At 35.4% G+C, this 22,798-nt stretch overlaps 1 protein-coding gene across 1 annotated transcript in view; it reads left to right on the top strand.

The window, feature by feature from the left end:
• LOC149846077 (putative methylenetetrahydrofolate reductase (NADH)) overlaps positions 1-8,309 on the top strand; it is a 34,573-nt gene extending 26,264 nt beyond the window's left edge. The window contains exons 10-13 of the mRNA XM_089996160.1: positions 6,052-6,132; positions 6,278-6,455; positions 7,632-7,966; positions 8,061-8,309. Coding sequence (XP_089852286.1) covers positions 6,052-6,132; positions 6,278-6,455; positions 7,632-7,966; positions 8,061-8,144 — 678 coding nt within the window. The 3' untranslated portion in view covers positions 8,145-8,309. The remainder of the gene's footprint in view (positions 1-6,051; positions 6,133-6,277; positions 6,456-7,631; positions 7,967-8,060) is intronic.
• The last annotated feature ends 14,489 nt before the right edge of the window (positions 8,310-22,798 follow it).

Genomic DNA, 22,798 nt, shown 5'->3' with positions numbered 1-22,798 from the left:
AACCTCTTCTCAAAGGGGCATCCTCCTCAAGCTTCAATTGGAGCAACTCTTGCATCTTTTTCTGATCTAGGTAACTTTCCTTGGCTTTTAGACTCTGGTGCTTCTTTTCACATGACCCCGAATGTCAATAGCTTATCCGAATGTCTTAAAAATAACTCAAGTGTGTCAAAGGTTTTTACAGCTGATGGTACATCTCTTGAAATAAAATGAGTAGGATGTTTTGAAAATTTTCAAAAATCCAAATTTTTTGTTATCTTAGAAGTTAGATATATTCCTAAACTAAATCTGAATCTTTTATATGTTTCTCAAATATCTGACTATACATGTCTAAAATTCAACATTTTTCAAGTTTGAGAAACTTTTATAATTCTGAAAGTTTTTCTTGTAAAGACTGCATTATTGGCAAAATAAAAATATTACCGTTTCATAGTAGAACTTTTATTTCTTCTAGACCACTTGAGTTAATACATTTGGATGTTTGGGAACCTGCACCAGTCATTTCTAAAAGAGGTTATGCATATTATGTCATGTTTGTTGATGACTTTTCTAGACATACTTGGATTTATTTTCTTAAACATAAATCCGAAGTTTTTGCTCACTTTCAAATATTTCATAAAATGGTTAAAAATAAATTTTAAAATGATAATTTCATTTTTTGCACTGATTCAGGGGAAGAGTTTATATCCAAAGAATTCAGAGACTATATCAATTTACATGGCATTACACATCAAAGATCGTGTCCATACACTCCACAACAGAATAGCCTAGCCGAACGTAAACATCGACACATTATGGAAACTATGGCCTGATGCTGCCCTAATTGCTACTTATCTCATTAATCGAATGCCATCTTCCTTGTTAAAGAATATAACTCCAATTGAAAAACTTGTCAACTTATCTCCTGATTATTCTAGACTGAGTCTTTGGATGCAAATGTTTTGTTTTCACCAACAAAAATGACAAACTCCTCGTGCAATCCCATGTACCTTTTAAAGATATGTCAATAATAAAAAAGGCTATAGGTGTTTTGATTTTCAAAATAAAAAATTGTATGTATCAAGAAATATATCTTTTTTAGAAAAAGAAAACTTATTTGAATTCGAAAAATCTAAGGATGTCACTGACTATTCTTTTTTACTTGATTTAACTTCAAAATCCAATGAATGAGATCTTGAATGTGACTTTGACAATGATCAAAGTCCTATTGATATTGAACAAAATGTTGATAATGGAGAGCAAACCCATAGCGATGTTAGTCTACAATATTAAGACGTAGAGAGCAAAATCTCCCATGTCCGTTAGAAAAATATTCTGAAGTTTCACCCAGAAGAACATCTAGAATTTCTAGATCTCCTAGTAAATTTGTGTCTTACGAATCATTTTCACCCACATATAGGGCAATAATTGTATTAATACAATTATATGTTGAACCATTATCCTATTCTTAAGCCAAAAATCATGTAGAATGGATAGAAGCTATGAGAATTGAACTGGATGCATTAGAAAAGGCTAACACTTGGACTATTCAAGATGTCTCTTTAAGTAAGAAACCTATAGGCTGTCGATGTGTTTACAAAGTCAAAACCAAAAGTGATGGAACTCTGAAAAGGTATAAAGCAGTTTTAGTGTCAAAAGAGTATGTCCAAGAGTATGGTATCAATTATGAAAAACCTTTGCTTCTGTGACTCGTATGACCACTATAAGAACTTTAATAGCTTTGGCCTCTATTAGAAAATGACCTATATTTCAAATGGATGTCAAAAATGCTTTTTTAAATGAGAATCTAATTGAAAAAATATACATTGGAAGCCCTGCCTGGTATTAGAATCCCTAAGAGTAAAGCTCTTCGTCTAGAAAAAGCTCTTTATAGTCTTAAACAGGCACCAAAAGCCTGATATGACAGATTTAGTCATGTTATGCTTGATATTGGTTTTCAATTTTTTTTTTCTGACACTGCTTTGTTTATTAAGAAATCTGATGCAGTTATCATTATTCTCCTTCTCTATGTGGATGATATGATCATCATCGGAGGCGACAAACAGGGAGTTGCAAATATCAAAACTCTTCTTAAAACTTATTTTGAAATGACTGACTTAGGATTATTAAGATATTTTTAGGTATTGAAGTTGCTTATTCCCCTCGTGGGTATTTGATATCTCAATCTAAATTTGCTTTTGATATTGTTTTCAGGTCTGAAATTACAGATAATAAGAAAGTGAGTACTCCAGAAGTTGTCAACGTTAAAATGAGAAGTGATGATGGAGAATTTTTTGATGACCCTACTTCTTACAAATAGCTTATTAGAGCACTTTCTTATCTTTCTATTATTAGGCCAGATATAGCACGTGCTATTCATTCAGCTAGTTAGTTTCAGCATGCTCACACCTATGTGCATATGGGAGCAGTGTTGCATATTATTAGATACTTGAAGTCCTCTCTTTCACGAGGACTCTTCTTGTCTGCTTTATCGTCATTAAATTTAATTGCATATACTGATGCTAACTGAGGAGGTGATCCCAATAATAGGCACTCAACCATTGGTTTTTGTGTGTTCGTAGGTGAATCCTTAATTTCGTGGAGGTGCAAAAAGCAGTAGAAGGTCTCTCTTTCCTCCATCGAAGCTTTATAAAGAGTCATGACAACCACCACTATGGAAGTTGTTTGGCTCAGACGATTGCTAGCAGATATGGGAGTTGAAGCGATGCAAGCTTCAAAAATGTGCTATGACAACAAAAGTTCAATTTACATTGCAAACAACCAGATATTTCATGAGCGCACCAAACACATTGAGATAGACTGTCACTATGTTAGAGAGAAATACTTACATGAAACCATTGATCTGCCATATGTTATATAGAGTATCAATTAGCAGACTTCTTCACTAAGCTTCTCGCTGCTCTCAGATTTCACTTCCTTTTAGACAAAGTTTCGCTCATTGTATCGTAAGTTTGAGAGGGAATATTAAAATGTATAGTGTAACATATATATATAATATTATAATATATATATTTTATTATTTTTTATTTTCTTTATTCTTCTTTTAATATCTAGTTTAGTTTAAACTAGATTTATTTTCTAGTCAAGTTCCTAATTGGAACTTGACTGGGATTTAGCCATTGGACTCTAGTCCAACGGCTATAATAAGAGTTGTCCAACGACTCTTTTTCGGAGAGCTCAAAGTGAGCTCTCCTTATTCCCTTTTTTTTTATAAATAGGGGTGAACCCCTTCAATGTATGTAACAATGATTCTTAAGCATTTTTGTCATAAATAAAGATTTTATTATTTTATTTGTGTTCTTCCATTTATACCCTTTTATGGGTTTTGTTTGAAGTGTCTCTAATAGACACTCTTTTGAGAGATTCAAATGCTTTTGTAGAAGACCACCATTTCATTATATAGCCACTGCCTCAAATAGTTTGGAGTACCATGGCCAGTTAAGATTGGTGCCTGAGAATATGAAGCTTGACAGGATGCCACAAATTCAAAACCCAAAACGTGTTTGGAGTACCATAGGCATGGAGAAGTGCGCTTCCCCAAAATGTGCTTTGAAAGTGCGAAACGTGATGCTTCCGAAATGTGCGGGGAAGCACCAATTTTAATTAGGAAGTGCGCTTCCCACTCACTTTCTACTCACCTCACATTCACTTCTCGCTCTCTTCCCATTCTTTTCCTGCTTGCTTCCCACTCGCTTCCTAATATCAAAAAATAAGTTTTTATTTTTTGAGGGTTTTGAAGCCTTTTAACAATTTTTTTTACCCAATATCTTTAAAACTTGATTCCTATTTGCTTCCCACTTGAATCCTAGGTTGCTTCCCTCTTTGCTTTCGGTTCACTTCCTAGATCACTTTTGATTAGTGTTGTGAAAAGCGTTGAGGCGTAGCGAGGTGCTCCACCAAAAACCGAGGCGAGGCATAAGCCTCGAGGCGTAAAGCGTAAGCCTCAATTTTTTTTTGAAAACTTTTAAAAAATTATAAAAAAAAATATCTAAAAATACAAATAAATAAAGAAATGCTTTATTGATGAAATAACAACCAATAAGAAATAGAAAATATCAAATAGGTACTAAAAAATATGAGATTAACATATAAAAGTAACTAAAAACTGATTATATAATTGGAAAATATATGAGATTAACCAAAAAAAGTTAAAATATACTAAGAAACTTATTACATAACTGAAATAACTGGAAAATATATGAGATTAACCTACAAAAGTTAAAATATATGAGATTATTCTAAAAAATATGAGATTAACATATAAAAGTAACTAAAAAAATGATTACATAACTGGAAAATATATGAGATTAACCAATAAAAGAAAAAATATACTAAGAAACCGTTTACATAACTGGAAAATATATGAGATTAACCAACAAAAGTTAAAATATATGAAATTATTCTAAAAACTATGAGATCAACATATAAAAGTAACTAAAAAACTGATTACATAACTGGAAAATATATGAGATTAACCAACAAAAGTTAAAATATACTAAGAAACTGATTACATAACTGAAATAACTGGAAAATATATGAGATTAACCTACAAAAGTTAAAATATATGAGATTATTCTAAAAAATATGAGATTAACATATAAAAGTAACTAAAAATTGATTACATAACTGGAAAATATATGAGATTAACCAACAAAAGTTAAAATATACTAAGAAACTGATTACATAACTGAAATAACTGAAAAATATCTGAGATTAACCTACAAAAGTTAAAATATATGAGATTATTCTAAAAAATATGAGATTAACATATAAAAGTAACTAAAAATCTGATTACATAACTGGAAACTATATGAAATTAACCAACAAAACTTAAAATATATTAAGAAACTAATTACATGACTGAAATAACTGAAAAATATATGAGATTAACCTACAAAAGTTAAAATATATGAGATTATTCTAAAAAATATGAGATTAACATATAAAAGTAACTAAAAAACTGATTACATAACTGAAAAATATATGAAATTAACCAACAAAAGTTAAAATATATTAAGAAACTAATTACATGACTGAAATAACTGAAAAATATTGGAGATTAACCTGCAAAAGTTAAAATATATGAGATTATTCTAAAAATATGAGATTAACATATAAAAGTTACTAGAAAACTGATTACATAACTGAAAAATATATGAAATTAACCAACAAAAGTTAAAATATATTAAGAAACTAATTACATGACTGAAATAACTGAAAAATATACGAGATTAACCAACAAAAGTTAAAATATAGTAATATACTAAGAAACTTATTACATAACTGAAATAACTGGAAAATATATGGGATTAACCTACAAAAAATCTTTTTGATTATGTCTTAGAAGTCTTGTTGTAATTTTTTTTTTGCGCCTCAGGCTTGCGCTTTGAGGCACAAAGGGCCGCGCCTTTTGCGCCTCAAGGCGCATTTTTTATAACACTGCTTTTGATTAACTTTCCTTCTCGCTTCTGAGACGATTCTCGGTTCGCTTCTAAGTCGTCCTGTGCTTCCTGCTTCCTAAAATTTTAGAAGTGCCTTGCTTCCCGCTTTCGCTTTTCGAATCGCTTCCTGCTCACGCTTCCTCGACTGACAACTTTGGTTCTAATTGCTCAAATTCTCCATTGATTCTTTGTTGGACCAAATCATCCAACATCTATGGAAGTCAATCTGATTATTCCCATTAGCAGTATGCAAATCATGCTGAGAAGAATGATACTGCATGATAAACTCTATTTGGTTACGTGTTTAAATCCTCCACCCCCCCCCCCCCCCCCCCTTCTTTTAGGGGGTTGAAGGAAGCTATTCTCTTTATGTGGCATTTTTTAGCAGCCGTTTTTTCAGGGATAAGTAGGTCTTCAGTTTTTCTGTAGCTTATTTCAGTTGTGAGCCGTGATCAATTTTGTCAGAACACTCAGAATTTATGCCATTTGTTTCTTTTCACAACTGTTTAAAAGTATTATCAGGAAATAAGCTTTAACATCATCTTGTCATTCATTTAATTGTGTAATCTCGATATTATTGAATCTTAACCAATGAACTTTATGTTTATGCTAGTTCATGCGTCGTCGATCACGTGACAAGAAACTCCAAGAGGAGTGGGGTGTCACATTGAAATCTTTTGAAGATGTTCACGAGGTAATTTTCTAAGTCATAAGTGACTGATAAATGTGATGCTTTTTTCTTTTTCTTTTTCAAAATTATGTTTTTTTTTTACTTTATCTTTAGAACTTGAGTGAATGATTGAATAGATATGACCAATTTTACATTTTGTTGATTTTAGAGATTCATAAATTATTGCCTTGGGAAAATTAAAAGCAATCCTTGGTCAGAGTTAGACGGGCTTCAGCCAGAGACAGCAATGATAAATGAAGAGCTGGACATTGTTAACTCAAAGGGTTTTCTTACGATCAACAGTCAACCAGCAGTCAATGGGGAAAAATCTGATTCTCCTTCTGTTGGTAAGCAAAAGTATCCTCGTGTATTTGCGGTTGTGAGTGTGTACACAGTGGCATGCTGATGCTCATACTTGCACAGACATTCACATTTTTTTGTTATTGCCTCATCTTTTCTGGATGGTCCACTGTATGCTTATTTTCTGAGAATTCTTTTTTGCCAACCTTACTATTGTTTTGCTTAGAATTAAGGTATTATGAGTTCTGAGATTCTCTCAAGTAGGATAGGAAATAGAAACTTGAGTATCATTTACTTAATTTATACTAGTTTTTCCAATCATCCGTCCATCAGATTTCTACCTCCAAGATTGATGCAAGAAAATGACAAAAGGGACCAAGTGACATGAGCTTTTCTTGAACTGTTAATAGGAATATTCTTCTGTCTACCTTTTGACCCAAATGTGTCTGTGTGTGTGTGGGTGGGGGGAGAGGAAGGGTGTTCTTGATGTGAGCATGGATATGTTAATGTGGTTGTGGTGTTTTTTGAGTTATTATTCATTGGGAACACATTAGTGTAGTTGGTATTCATTCAGACCTCATTAATATACTTTTGAGTGATCTAGCTGCAGAACTTGTGCTTCCTTGAGGATGCCATCTAAGCTTTAATTTCGTCATTGGTTTCTCATGCAACATCTTAGCAAGATATCAATTTAATAGTAAAATGAGTTCCTAGACATATATCAGCTTATAAAAATTAAAGGCATTACTAGGACGACTACAATACATCTCTACCTTGAATATCTTACAAATATATCATATTAAGCTGATAGAACTTACTTTGTTCAACTCCTAATGTTTTCCTGGTGAAACCACGAGTAGGAAGTTTTTGTTTAGAACACATCATTCCATGCTTCTAAACTGATTATGCTTCCAACTAATTTATTTTAGCTTCATCCTTGGTCTTCCTTCGACATCTTGAAAAAAGCTTCCCTATGATGTATGTGATATGTGATGTTGATTGTCTGATTCTGTTTTGAGCATTTTAATTGCATTGACGGAACTAACAGCATTTTTCAAAAGCTTTCTATTCAGTCAGACATTTTTTACTTCGGTTGAACTATTATGACACAGGATCACCTCAAATCTGTTTGGCAAACGCCATTCCTCCATGTTAATATTTTTTACTGTTTAGTGCTCTTTCCAACTCTGTGTGTGTGACTTAGCTTCATTCTTCTTATTCAGGATGGGGTGGACCTGGTGGATATGTTTATCAGAAGGCCTATCTTGAGTTCTTCTGCTCTCCAGATAAGTTAAGCGCACTGGTTGAAAAGTGCAAAGGATTGCCTTCTCTTACCTATATAGCTGTGAACAAGGATGGTAAAAGCATATCAAATGTAGGACCAAATGATGTAAATGCAGTAACTTGGGGTGTCTTCCCAGCAAAAGAAATTATCCAGCCTACTGTTGTAGATCCTGCCAGCTTCATGGTTTGGAAAGATGAGGCATTTGAGATTTGGACAAAGGGGTGGGCTTGCCTGTTTCAAGAAGGTGATGCCTCGAGGCAAATACTAGAAGAGGTATCGCTGATTGTGTTCCATTTCGTTATTTGTTTCAATTTCACTTAGCTGGTAATTGGCAGCTATGGTAATTGCAAAATGTTGTAATGGACAGGTACAAAAGAGCTATTTCCTAGTCAGCCTGGTGGACAACGACTATGTGAACGGAAATCTGTATGCCCCTTTTAAGGACATATGATAACACATGGTGGCTGAGGGATGCTTCAGAAGTGTGTTAGGAATTTGTATGTCAGAACCATTAAAATATCAGATCAGGTCCATGCTTCTTTAGAAGCAAAGGCTGTTGTAACTGTTTTCTGGTCAGCGTGCTTTCTATACAAGATTTTGATTCTTTTTCTCTCAATGAGATTGGATGTGCGGAGTTATTTCTGTGCCAATTGAGGATTGTGATAAGATAATCATACGATCAGCAGAAATGCTAGTATATTCAATAAAGAGCCACAACCACATGCTGCATATCTTTTTTAATTTTATGATGAAGGAACCCTCACCAAGAACCGGGTCACTAGCGGGCCCACCTCCCTGCAAGGTAAAACTCCCGGTTGGAGACACAATCACCCAGCCTTATGTGCCCCAACCGTGTAAAAGCAACAGCAGCCCCAGGTGACAGTGGGGTTCGAACCTGGGCCTTCAGCTTGACACAGGACCCCGCTTACTCCATGGCATACCACCTCGGTGGTACATGCTGCATATTGCATTCTTATTAATGACATGCATCCTTGTTCTGCTGTGATATGCTATTTGTCGCTTGCAAGTTAAGCTTAGGTAGAAAACTTATTAGATTGTAATTGGTTTTTGCTTCGTCACACTGGAATGCAAAGGCACTGAATAAGCGAACCTTGGTGAGATGCCACATTTATGAGCTTGGAGTGTTTGGCCCCGAAGTGAGCTGCCCCAGTTTCTGAGCTTGGAGTTCTTGGTCGAATGTTAGGTTAAATCAGCACTATTCCTTTTGGCGGGATTGGTTCGATCTGCTATATTGGTTCCAAGAGTTCCTTTTGTTATTTTATGGCAAGATTATTTCAAGGGAAATACCATCTTGCTGGTGCATATGGATATTCTGAATGCTACTGAAGTTCGTCATGAGTATGCTATGTGCGATATCTAAATGTTCATTAACCTTTTTATTTTCAATCTGGCTGGGCGACGTACACAATTCAAGAACCTTTCATGGATGTTAACAAGTTTGCTATGGATTTATTCTCATAACAAATTTAAAATCGATATGCTTATTGTTATTATTTTGTCCATTTTAACAATTTTATAAAAAATAACTAACACATTAATTGATCATACTATGGAAATGTATAAAATTATTAAAATTGATATATATATATATACACACACACTAGAATATGAGAACTAAAAATATGGGCATTTTGACACTTTTTTGCAAATCCAACCATGTGGATGTGCTTGACATGATGAATTTGCTAGTAATCAACCATTGGATAAAGTACTTTCGATGAAAAAATATGAATTTTGAATGCTTGAATATTTATGAAGAATACGAGCCATTGATTTTAAAGCCTTAAAAAATCTAGTTTATGCATCAAAATAGGATGATTCAAGAGTGTGTTCTTATAAAACCAAGCATGTAGATCACATATGCATGGTTAGATTCAAGAGAAAAGAATAAAAAAATTAAAAAATTTATGGTTCATACATTAGTTCTCATATTCTAGTGACTCTCTCTCTCTCTCTCTCTCTCTCTCTCTCTCTCTATATATATATATATATATATATATATATATATATATATATATAATGTACGACAAAAATGATGCATTTTCCTAAAAGCCTCACAATTTGCTAAAATTCACGTGATGTTCAATTTCACAGGTTCTTGCCTTTTTTAGGACCTTTTTACCCTTAGCATTTGTGAATCTCTTAATTTTTGTGCGTTCGTCACAACGTTTTGTTGATCTTGTTAAATCTTACTAAAAATGAAATTCCCACAATATTTTTGTAGAAATCATGAATTTCACATAATATATGACGCAAAAATGGATACTTTATATCCCAATATATGATGTGAATTTCGTCAAGAGTTGCACATGCAAGATTTCATTTTAGCGTGTTATATATATATATATATATATATATATATATATATATGTGGATGTCTCAATTTTTGCACGTTCGTCACAACGTTTTGTCGATCTTGCTAAATCTCATTAAAAATAAAATTAACACAATATTTTTGTAGAAATCATAAATTGCACATAATATAGGATGCAAAAATGGCTACTTTATATCCCAATATATGATGTGAATTTCGTCAAGAGTTGCACATGCAAGATTTCATTTTAGAGTGTGAGTTTATATATATATATATATATATATATATATATATATATATATATATATATATATATATAGCCTAAACAAGGGAAACTGAAATATGTTTACCAACCAAATATGTTAGCTGGTATGAATCGATATTTTCATAGGTTTTATTGAAAATCAAACCTTGTAGATGCATTCGGTGTTGTCCATTTGCAGGAATCAATTGTTGGATCATCGTAGTAATAAGATCAAGAAATGTAATTTTTTATGTTTGAATATTTATGAAAATTTTAAGCTATTGATTTTCAACCCTTAAAAGATTCTTCTTATACATTGTAATTGCATGGTCCAAGGATCAGTTCAAGGATTTTTGACCTATTTTGCTTTGTAATTTTATTTATAAAATCATTTTCAAGGTGATGGTGAATAGAATGAGAGATATCTCACTAAGATTATCTCGTCTAATCAAGGGACTTTTTTTTTTTAAAGAAAAGATATCAGAGAGAGTAGCCTTTTTGCACATGAATTGATTCATTCTATCGACAAGAAAATTCCGGCCTTGTGTTTAAAGCTGGACTTGTCAAAAGCGTATGACAGAGTGTCGTGGCCTTTTTTGTAGAGCGCTCTCCTAAAGTTTGGATTAAATCCTGATTGGGTGAAGTTTGTCATGCTTCGTGTTTCAACGGCCTCATTTCGTGTGGTTTAACGGGATCCCTGAAAGAAATTTGTGAGCTCTCGGGGGCTATGTTAAGGAGATCCCATCTCCCCGTACTTATTTCTTATTGTGATGGGGAGGCTTACTCGTTGCTTGGATGCGAGTGTTGCAGCCAACCAGCTTGAGGCCGATCCCTCATCTTGTGCATCTGGTCACATACCTATTTTTTGCTGATGATGTTATTTTTTGAGGTTGCGGCAGGCATGAAGGCCAACGATTTAAAATCGGTAATTGTTCCTTTTAATGTAGTTTATGATGAAGTGATTTTAATTTCAGAAGTCGTGAATTGGAATCTCAGCAGCGTCCCTCTCAAATATTTGGGACTGCCTCTTTGTAGTGGCAAGCTTAACACTGCCATATGCTGCTCGGTTGTTGCTAAGGTCCAATAGCGTATCGAATCTTGGAAATCCAAACTCCTTTCGTATGCAGGGATGATTCTTCTTATCCAGAATACTCTGGCCAGTATCTCAGTTTTTTTGGTTACTCACCTTCAAACTTCTTAAGAAGGTGATTGGACAGCTGGAAACGATGTTTCGGGGCTTGTTGTGGCAGGACTGACTCTGTATAGGAGGCCTCATTTGATTGCTTGGGACGTTACTCGAGGAGATGAATATTGCATCTTTGGCAAAACTAGCATTAGATGTGGCTTGTATGTTGGGATTTTCCCATTCCGGTGGTGGATTTTCAGCGAAGCCTCAATCGGCACTCCTGAGCAGCGGTGACCCTGCGTAAAAACAGAAATAACACAGAGCATGCGTACCTGATGCCACCATTGATGGAGCTGTTGTGCTCGTCGTCGATGGTCGTCAGAGTTTCTCTGCTCAGCCGGACTGCTGCCCTCCACGAGCCCAGGCTTCCGGATGCAGTCGGTGAGTAGACCTTCTTTTTCACTTCTGGGAAGTATCCTTCTCAGGGTCGCTCATGATACCCTATTTTTATAAGCATAAGGTGGGAACGGTTTGCGTAACTGTTCCCCCTCATCTTATGCTGATTTATCGGCAGGATCATCCCTTATCGGGGATGTATCCACATTGTGGATAACCACCACGTTAATCGTGGTGGTTAATCCAACATTCTCCCACTTGATCCGACGATAAATCTTTTTAATCAGAAAACCTTATGGGAATAACTTGATGAATAGATTGGCCTTTATAATCTATTCTAAAGGTTCTCAGTTGAATCTCTAATCCTTAGGAGATTGACAACAACCATAATGAGAATAAAAAACTGAAAGTGATCACTTTATTTATATGCATATGTCAAAAAGAGTTTAACAATCCGATCATCATTACATGTTCGGACTATAATCCCGGTGCTAGCCCTTTAGTAAGAGGATCAACGATCGTCTCTTTGGTACCAATATTAACAATATGCACAAAATGATTCTCCGTCCTTTCTTTAACAACAAAATACTTCAATTCCATATGCTTACATGACGTAGTACTTTTGTTGTTGTTCGAAAAGGACACTGCAAGTTCATTATCGCAGTAGACTTTCAATGGCTTCCCAATGGAATCCACCACCTTTAACTGTGATATGAAGTTCTTTAGCCATATAGCCTGCAAAGTAGTCTCGTACAATGCTATGAATTCTGCCCTCATGGTGTGGGCAACAGTGGTCGTCTGCTTCCCACTCCTCCAAGAGATTGCGCCCCCAGCAAGTAAGAAGACGTACCCAGTAGTAGACTTTCTACTATCAAGGCATCCTCCTAAATCCGCATCTGAGTAGCCAATGACCTCGAGGTGATCAACGTTATGATATGTTAATATATAGTCTTTTGTCCCTTGCAAGTACCGCAAGACTTTCTTGGCAACCTTCCAATGGGGTAAACCTGGATTAGACTAAAATCTGCCAAGTACCCCTACTGCAAAAGAAATATCTGGTCGAGAACATGTCTGCGTGTACTGCAAGCTGCCAACAACTGATGCATATGGATAAGCACTCATCTGTGCTTTGTTAATATCGTTCTGTGGACAATCCTTTAGGCTCAGCTTATCACCTTTTGATATGGGTGTAGAACTAGGAGAACAATTCTCCATCCTATATCGCTTTAACACCTTTTCTATATAGGATCTTTGGGAGAGGCCTAGATAACCTTTTGCTCGGTCTCGACGAATCTCAATGCCAAGAACGTAAGCAGCCTCACTCATATCTTTCATATCAAAATGTGATGCAAGAAACTGTTTTGTCTCTCAAAGTAACTTTATATTGTTGGTTGCAAGTAAGATGTCATCCACATACAACATCAATATAATGAACTTACTCTCACTTTCCTTAAGGTATATACATTGATCAATAATGTTTTATGTAAACCCGAAAGTCACAATGAGTTGGGAAAATTTAATATACCACTGTCGGAAGGCCTGTTTAAGTCCATATATTGATTTGTTAAGCTTGCATACCAAACGATCATCTTCAGAGAAACCAAGAGGTTGTTCCATGTATACCTCTTCATTCAGATCCCCATTGAGGAACATTGTTTTCACATCCATCTGATGTAGATCTAAGTTATAATGAGTTGCGAGGGCCAAAATTATCCTCATTGACTCCTTAGTTGAGACAGGAGAAAATGTCTCATTATAGTCAATGCCCTCCATCTGGGTGAATCCTTTAGCAACCAATCTTGCTTTATGTCTCTCTATGTTACCTTTGGAGTCCTTCTTGGTCTTAAAGACCCATTTACACCCTACGAGCTTTACTCCTTTAGGTAACATGACAAGATCTCACACTTGATTTTTAACCATAGAATCTAACTCTTCTTTCATGGCTTCTATCGAGTGCGAAGATTGTTTGCTTTCAACAACTTCAATAAAAGTCAACGGGTCATCATCCATATCTATGAAATCACCAGGCTCCTGAAGGTACACCACATAATCAGGATGTATGGCAGATCCCCTAATCCTTGTGGATCTCCAAACAGGTCGTTCCTTGGGCTCAGATTGAACCTGATCATCCTGTTCGTGCTCTTCCGTATTGTTCACAATAGGTTCACTTTGGATCTGTGCATTAACAACCGAATGATCAACCACATCATCATTAGGAATAATAATATGATATCTTTCGATGTTTTCCTTAACAGGTGATGAAACTTGAACATGTTCTTCCTCAAAACCAAGGCTTTGAAGTGCACTTAATCCTACTGAACCATCTTCTAGGAATTTAGCCTTATTTGTTTCAACAATCTGTGGTGAATGAGATTGGCAATAAAACTTGTACCCTTTTGATCTTTCTGAATAACCAATGAAATATCCACTGGTTGTTCTTGGATCAAAGGCTTTAATGTGGGGGTTATACAGTTTAGCCTCTGCAGGACATCCCCATATGTGCATATAAGACAGTAATGGTTTCCTACCTGTCCACAGCTCGTAAGGAGTTTTAGGCACAAATTTTGTAGGAACCTTATTCAAAATATGCACAACAGTCCTTAAAGCTTCACCCCACAACTTTATGGGAAGCGTTGAATAATTCAACATAGCTCTGGCCATTTCCTTAAGCGTACGATTTCTCCTTTTAGCTACACCATTCTGATAGGCACTACCAGACATGGTATATTGAGACACAATACCTTCCTCTATGAGAAATCACGCTAATGGTCCTTCCCTTTGCCCCATCTCAGTAAACCTATCATAATATTTGCCAACTTTATCAGACCTGACTATCTTAATAACTTTATCAGTTTGTTTCTCTACTTCTTTCTTAAATTCTTTAAACATCTGAAAAACATCAGATTTTTTGAAAATCAAGTAGAGATACATATACCGAGAATAGTCATCAATAAAGGTGACAAAATATTTTTCGCATGTGTAACAGGGAGAAAACGGTCCACATACATCCGTATGGACTATTTATAATATCTCACTACTGCATTTGGCACCCTCTTTATATGTGTTTGTATGCTTAGCCTTTATGCAATCAACACATAGGTCATTGTCAGTAAAATCTCGATATTGCAAGATCCCTTCATTCACAAGTCTCTTTATTCTCTTTTCAGAGATATGACCCAACCTTCGATGCCAAAGCATGTAAGATTTATCATTCATCATGCTACGTTTATTTTCAACCAATGCGTATTCAGAAGTCAAAGACTTCTGAGTTTGGATCTTCACACTCAATCGATATAAACCATCATAAACTGATGCAAAACCAATTTCAATTGAATTTCTGAATATGAACAATTTGAAATTTTCAAACTTAAAACAATATCCAAATTTATCCAACTTTGAAATTGAAATTAAGTTTCTACTATATGATGAAATATAAAACACATCATAAAGATCTAAAACTACGCCTGTATCTAGAGTAATCCAGCAGGTTCCAACACCCTTCACATGTGAACGCATCTTGTTTCCCGAATAGATGCTCTTCTCATGCATTGTTGGTTCCCTTCTGCTCAGGAACAGTTGTAGACAGTTGAAAATATAAACAATAGCACCAGAATCAATCCACCAACTATTTTCAGGAATTTATAATAAATTACACTCATGAGAAACAAATGACAAATTACCTCTCTTTTCCAACCACTTTTTGTACTTTATGCAATCTGCCTTTATGTGTCCCTTCTTCTTGCAAAAGAAGCACTTTATGGGAGCAAAGTTGGATTGCTTTTCTTGGGATGACTTATCCCTGGTTGGCTTCTTCCTAGCATTTCTCTTAAATGCATTCTTCCTTGGTCCCACCTTGGATGTATGAGAAGCCATATGTGCACTCTGCACCTTCTCCCCTTTCAACCTCCCTTCTTTTTCAACACACTTGGACATAAGTTCATTGAACGTTCATTCATCATTATGTGTATTGTAAGAGATTTTGAAAGGTCCGTATTCCAAGGGTAAGGATGTTAGGACTAAATGCACTAGGAAAGAATCAGAGATGGTGAGCTTCATGTCATTTAGCTGAGATGCTATGTTCCTTATCTCCAAAATATGCTGACGAATGTTTTCTCCTCAAGTATATTTCATAGATATAAGTTTTGGCATCAGGGTACTGGCTCTGACCTTGTTTGAACTCACAAACTGTGCCTCAATGGCATTCATGAATTCCCTCACTGTTCTGCATTGTGGGATAATACTACGAATGTTCTTAGCTACTTTAGATTGCAAAAGCAACAAGCTAATTCTATTCGATCGCTCTCACTTCTCAAAAGCAATCTTTTGATCAGCAGTACTCTGATCAGTGAGGGCAGCAGGTTCATCTATCCTTAGGGCCAGATCTACATCCATATACCCTAAGGCAAAAAGAACATTTTCTTTCCAATCACTAAAATTAGATCTATTTAGAAAAGGTATAGAGCTAGAGCCATCTAAAATCACAGAATTAGAAACTGCATGACAAAAAACACGTATCAAGAAGCATTCGTACGAGACTAAAACTTTAATGGAAAAAGCAGAATAATAAAGGCCCTTGATGTGCTTCTTTCCAGGCGAGTGAAGGGGGTCATCGGAATCCTACTTTGGTAAGAGCTCCGACACGCGAAACCACTTCGCCTACCGACCATATTCGGTAAAACTAAGGTTCTTGTGAAGTTAGACCATCAACACAAGGTACCTTTGGATACTCATGTGTGATGTATCTCGACACATTTACCTTATTCTACCCTACTTAAATTCTAAACACGATAAAACTACTATTGGTCGGTTATCGTTTCATGAATATAAGTACAACAGTAATATTGGCTAAAACCATATGATAGTACAACATTTTGACAACATACGTGTATTCAGTCACTTTGGTGACATGAATCCACTAAGTTATCCAGCTATCTTTAATGCCAATATTATACAAACGTCATTCACACATATAAAATTACAAATAAATGCATGAACAATTACCCAATCCAAACTTAAATGGGTAAAATCTTGGGTCCTCTAGCAAGAACCGGTTAATAGCACTCTCAATCGGTCTGAAACAGCCCCGAACCGGTCATCCAAGGGTCTGAACCGGTTCTGAACCTTATGAACCGGGTCAAGTATGGACAAAAGTTCATAAAAATCCTATAACTGTATGCCAAAATCCCTGCATTTTCTTATATTTAAGAAAATAGGGTCTTAGCATCTCGGGACCGGTGAGAAACTGGAAGGAGCCGGTCAAAAACGGCTCTGAACCGGTCCTGAAAGGGGGCTGAATCAGTCCCTGATCCGGTTCAGGCCAAATAGTGCCTAGATCCTACTGGATCCGGGTCGAAACCCGACTGTAACCAGATGTGGGTCAGACCCGATACAAACCGGATCCAGGTCGAAACCGGTACAGATTGGATCCGGGTCGGACCCGTGGTTTAACTGGATCTGGGTCAGACCCGGTTTGTAACCAGATTCGGGTCGGAACCGGTACTGATTGGATCCAGGTCGGATCCGGGTCGGACCCGGTAATAACCAGATCCGGGTCAAACTCGATAAGAACTGGATCCGGGTCGGACCCAGTAATATTTAGATCCGGGTCAGACCCGGTAATAAACTGGATCTGGGTCGACCCAGTGTTTATTGGATCTGAGCCAGACCCAGTAATAACCGGATCCGGGTCTGACACGGGGTTTACCAGATCCGGGTCAGACCCGGTCCAGTTCCACCCGTTAAAAAATTGAAAAGGGGGGCGGGGGCAGAAAACCCCGATTTTCTGAAAAAAGGGGTTTTCCCCCTCTTGTAGCCGGCGATCGATGTCACCCACCGGCGACCAACGTCGCCTGTCGGCGACCTAGTGTCGCCTGTCGACGACCAACGTCATCGACGGCGAGCCACCACGACGTCCGACGACTCTCACGGAGCCCAAACCCGACGCAACTGCATTATAGGAAACCCCAAAACGCCGTCGACTGGATGCTCACATCGCCAGACAGTGGTTGGCCAGAAAAACGGCAACACTGCGCGGCAGTCTCCGGCGACGATGAAAGAAACAACAGCCTTATGGCCTCAGGTAAAGAAAAAAACCCGAAACCCTTATTATTATTATTTTTGCTGTCTGTCGCCCGACGACGACAGTCGCCGGAAAAAGGGGTATGTCGCCCCATGGCGACTGTGGCTTGAAAACACTGTCGCTCAATGGCGACAGTTGCCGGAAACCTCACAGTGGAAGGCAAGGTGTGGGCCTATAACCCATTGTTGGGATTTTCCCATTCCGGTGGTGGATTTCCGGTGAAGCCTCAATCGGCACCCCTGAGCAGCGGTGGCCCTGCGTAAAAACAGAAATAACACAGAGCACGCGTACCTGATTCCGCCATTGATGGAGCTGTTGTGCTCATCGTCGATGGTCGTCGGAGTTTCTCTGCTCAGCCGGACTGCTGCCCTCCACGAGCCCAGTCTTCCGGATGCAGTCGGTGAGTAGACCTTCTTTTTCATTTCTGGGAAGTATCCTTCTTAGGGTCGCTCATGATACTCTGTTTTTATAAGCATAGGGTGAGAACGGTTTGCGTAACCGTTCCCCTTTATCTTATGCTGATTTATCGGCAGGATCATCCCTTATCGGGGATGTATCCACATTGTGGATAACCACCACGTTAATCATGGTGGTTAATCCAACATTGTAAAGATTCTCTGCAGGTTGCTTTCATGAGAGAAATATATCTTCGTAATAGAAGTTTGTGGGGGGGCAATATTGATGTTGGAAAGGAATCTTTTAGGGTTGGAAGAGCATTGAAGTTTTTTTTGTCATGTGAGGTTCGAGATGACTCTTCCACTCGGTTTAGGTCTGACCTGTTGGCTGGGCCCCCGCTGCTCTCCTTGATTTCTGTTCAGGAAAAATAGAGCCTCTCCAATGTTAAGAAACTGCTAGTTTCTGATGGGGTGCACATCTTTGCGAACAGATTTACTGCACCCTTTCCAGCGCTGCAAGAGATATGCCTAACGTCATCTAGTTTCAGGTCCAAGAGTTTATTCATACAAAATCAAACATGTACAATACATCTATATGGTTAGATTTAAGAAATACATTAAAAAGCCTAGTAAGCTAGCGGTAGGCTAGAAAAGTGATTGGCAACTACCAACTACCAACTACTATATATATATAACACCTGCGAATTTTGTTTATTATAACTTTTAAGTTTGAGTGAAATTTAAGTAAAATTCAGGTTAAAATCAAGTTAAATTCAGGCGATATTCAAGAGTTTAAATTAAACTAGGACTCTAGTTGGGTCCGTTATGAGCCGAAGATCAGACTTGGTTATTGCGGTTATGAGTTGATTAAAAAAATATAATTTTTAAAATTGATCGATCTTTATTTTTTGTTTTTCAACTTGGATTAGGTTGGATACAATCCATAACATTTGAATCAATTCAGGGATGGATTGGTTATAACTTAGGATATTTAGATCTAATCTCCTTGGATTGGATCCATAGGGATAGACTCTCCAAACAACATTATTATTGTTCTGATAGAAATTTTGGCCGATAGGTGGTTCACCTATTAAATCAGAGTTGACCTATGACAATTTATGTTTCGAGGGCTATCAAATTGACTATTTAAACATCAAATTTTGTTGAGTGTTTGGGTCAGTAGGCCTCCTGGAAGGTTATCATAGTTCTAGATCCCAAGCTAAGGTAAGAAGTTCCCATGTTTCTTCACTAACTTAATCAATTTTGAAATTTAATAAGTTATGACCTATAATTTATTTACTTGTTTTATTAATAAAGATAATTAATAGATATTAACCTCTTATATTAGAGATGAGACTCTTGTCTAAGCTCATGTATAAATAGAGGTCTGCTTGAGAAGGGATAACAAGGTTAATTCTCTCTCCCAATTGAAGTGTATATCCTTTGTCCTTCTTCCTCACATCTTCTTTCTCCCAACCTTAGATGTGATCTAGACCTTCATTAGAGACTTGCAACTACCTTTGTGAAGGTCTAATCCAATTTGGAATAAGGTGTGAGTAGAGAAAAAAGCAACAGTATTGTTACAGGAAGCACATTTTTATAGAGAATCTCTATTTTATAATATTCGATTTTGGGATGCATTAACCTACCGTCTTTTTGATATAGGGCTTGGATCTACATGTAATCTATGCCTAGAATATATATGATTATTAGATCTACATGAAAAAGATTTTTGAAAACTCAAAATGGTGTTTTAGAAAATCGATAATTGAGAAAATGATTTGAAAAAGACTAGTTTCAAAATCTTAAAAAGCAAAAATCATGTGAATAGATAGATCTACATTTTATTGGATTGTTCAGCATGTAAAAGCATGTTTTAAGTGTTTTTTCATAGATCTTGATGCTTTAAATATGTCTCTTGCATAGATTTTGGTTAAAAATATGCAAAAATCATTTTGAAAAAGTTTTGTCGAAAAATGTTTTAGGGTTTTGATGTTTTACGATAAAGAAAGTTAATATGATCGTATATGGTAGATTAGGACATGTATATTATGATTAAATGACATGCTATTACATAAATAATTCATAATTCTATGTTTTTATGTTTCTTGCATAGATTAAATTATATTTGAGATATTTTATGAAGGTTTTATGATTCTTGGATTATGAATGTTAATGTTTTAGCAAGATTAGCATAAATATGATCGAAGATGTATTGTATGATATTGTAAATGTGTTTAAAGTATCCAAAAATCGTGATTATATATTTCACCATGATTCTTGTTCTTACATGAGTTTGAATCTTGATTATTCTGTCCTTTTTTTTTTGTTTTAACTAGTTTAAAAAAACAATCAATATCTTTATGCAAATGAGGTCAATAAATAAAAAGAAACATAGTGAAGTGTTCTACACATTGAGTGCTTGAAATTAGAATCTTATTTTATCCCATTTGATTCAGTTTTGAGGCCAAAACGTCCATTGCAATAGAGCACATATTTTCTGTCATGTCAGTATGTCTGTTCCGACCAAAGATTTTGAAAGCTCCAAAACCTTGATCAAAAGTGATCAAAATAAATTATAAAAAATCTGGGTGAAAGGTAACATGTATAACAAGATTCTTTAAATAGAATTTTGTCAAAATATTTTTCTATAAATCTTAAAAAAATTCTCAAACTAAAATAAATTTATGCAGTTAACATGATTTGTCTAATATTTTTCCTGAAGAGGGTTTAGTCCTAATTTTTTTTATTACAATGAATTTTGCAATTCTGTTTATTGGATTGTGTTTCCAAGATGATGATGCAATCCCAGTAAAATTATGAGTTAAAGTCGGTTCTGTGATTTTTGGTAGGTTTTTTAAAATCAAGTTAATAGGGATCTAAAATGCACAGTATAGCATGTGTTGATATTCAGTTATATTTTATTTTGTGTGGCATGTTTGTTGATGCTTAAATGAGATATTGGACTGATATGCATGTTAACTGAATGTTTTTTATTATTAATTGAATTGAGAATGCATAAATATCAATAATTAACCTACCTTGACTATGTAAATGCATAATGATTGCATTATCGTATTAATTTTATGGTAGAGACTAATCGAAAGCATGCATAGAGTGCCATGAATGTTGTTGCATATAAATCCTAAATATGGTTGCATGTTTGCATTGACATGATTAATAAGAGAGTTAATTTAAAATTTAAAATAAAATTAATTTCCTTGGGGCTTATTAAAAGACTAAGCATGGCATTGACGGTTTTATGAGATATTTGGCTTAGCACGTATGGTTGCTTTTGTTCCCCATCCACAAAATGAGTAACTGAGAGAACTAATATGATTTATCCGCGGTGTGGTAGGCAAGACTCATGAAAAAAATCTGATATATCAATATTGTAGGAGTTGAAAACTCTCTCTATAAAATATATATTCCATTTCTGGAGTATGCACACTTAGAGCATCATACAAGTTAATAAGACAATTATTTGAAAATACAAACCTGAGTCGTACCTCCATCTGGGAGAGTCAGTGTTGTACCCACAAACAAATATTGACAAGTAAAACAAGATTGTGAATTGCATATAGATAGAATATGGCATGCATCATTTAAGAAAGAAACAATAATTCAAGATAATAACTTATTCATGCATAAAGGACTCACAACACTGAAATGGTAAGTTTATGCATATTGTATATGTTCATGCACATGCATAATTTATTGTATTGTTGCAAAACTTAGCATAAATGGATGTGCATATAACTTACCTATTATTTTAATTGTTAGCATGATTTTTATATTATTGACTACTAAGATGTGTGTTACATGAGTAATATATGAGGTTGTGATTGAATGTGTTATGATATCATACATGTATTGCAAGTATGCTATTTTTTACCAGGATTTCACAAGTTTGATCCATTTTATGGGGTTTCAGGTAAATTATGATATGCAACTACGAAGCAAATGCAGAATGCATGGGCGACATGGAGAGCTAGTCCTTTTCTTTCTCGTGGATAGTTTTGGAAAAATAATTATTTTTATCAAAGTACTCTGATATGTATTTTAAATTATTGAAACTAAATTAAATCTTAATGTGATTCACATTTTAATTTAGTTATGATGATTGATTATATTGTAACCCGCTCAGAATGTTTAACCCAAAGAAAAATATTGTTTTCGCTGTTTTAAAAAAGAAAAAAAGTTTTCTGTAAAATTTAAGAGTTAAAATTTTGGGGCGTTATAAAAATAGTATCAAAGCGTGATAAAAACATTGGCTCATGACACATCTAGTAGTCCGACATCTCTCGATAAGTAGTTTAATTATTTATTGATTTAATTATTACTATTATTATTTGATATAAATTATTTATGTGATTAAAAATATAAAAAGTGATAATTTCAAGGACGAAATTTCTTTAAGAAGTGTAGAATGTAACATTTGTGAATTTTGTTTATTTTAACTTTCAAATTTGAGTAAAATATTTGCAAAATTCAGGTTAAAATCAAGTTAAATTCAGGTGATATTCAAGA

The sequence above is a fragment of the Nuphar pumila genome, chromosome 2, assembly GCF_984573655.1.
Source record: "Nuphar pumila chromosome 2, dmNupPumi1.hap1.1, whole genome shotgun sequence".
NCBI lineage: Eukaryota > Viridiplantae > Streptophyta > Magnoliopsida > Nymphaeales > Nymphaeaceae > Nuphar > Nuphar pumila.
The sequence above is the reverse complement of the archived record's forward strand: the minus strand, read 5'-3'. Positions and strand labels throughout refer to the sequence as shown.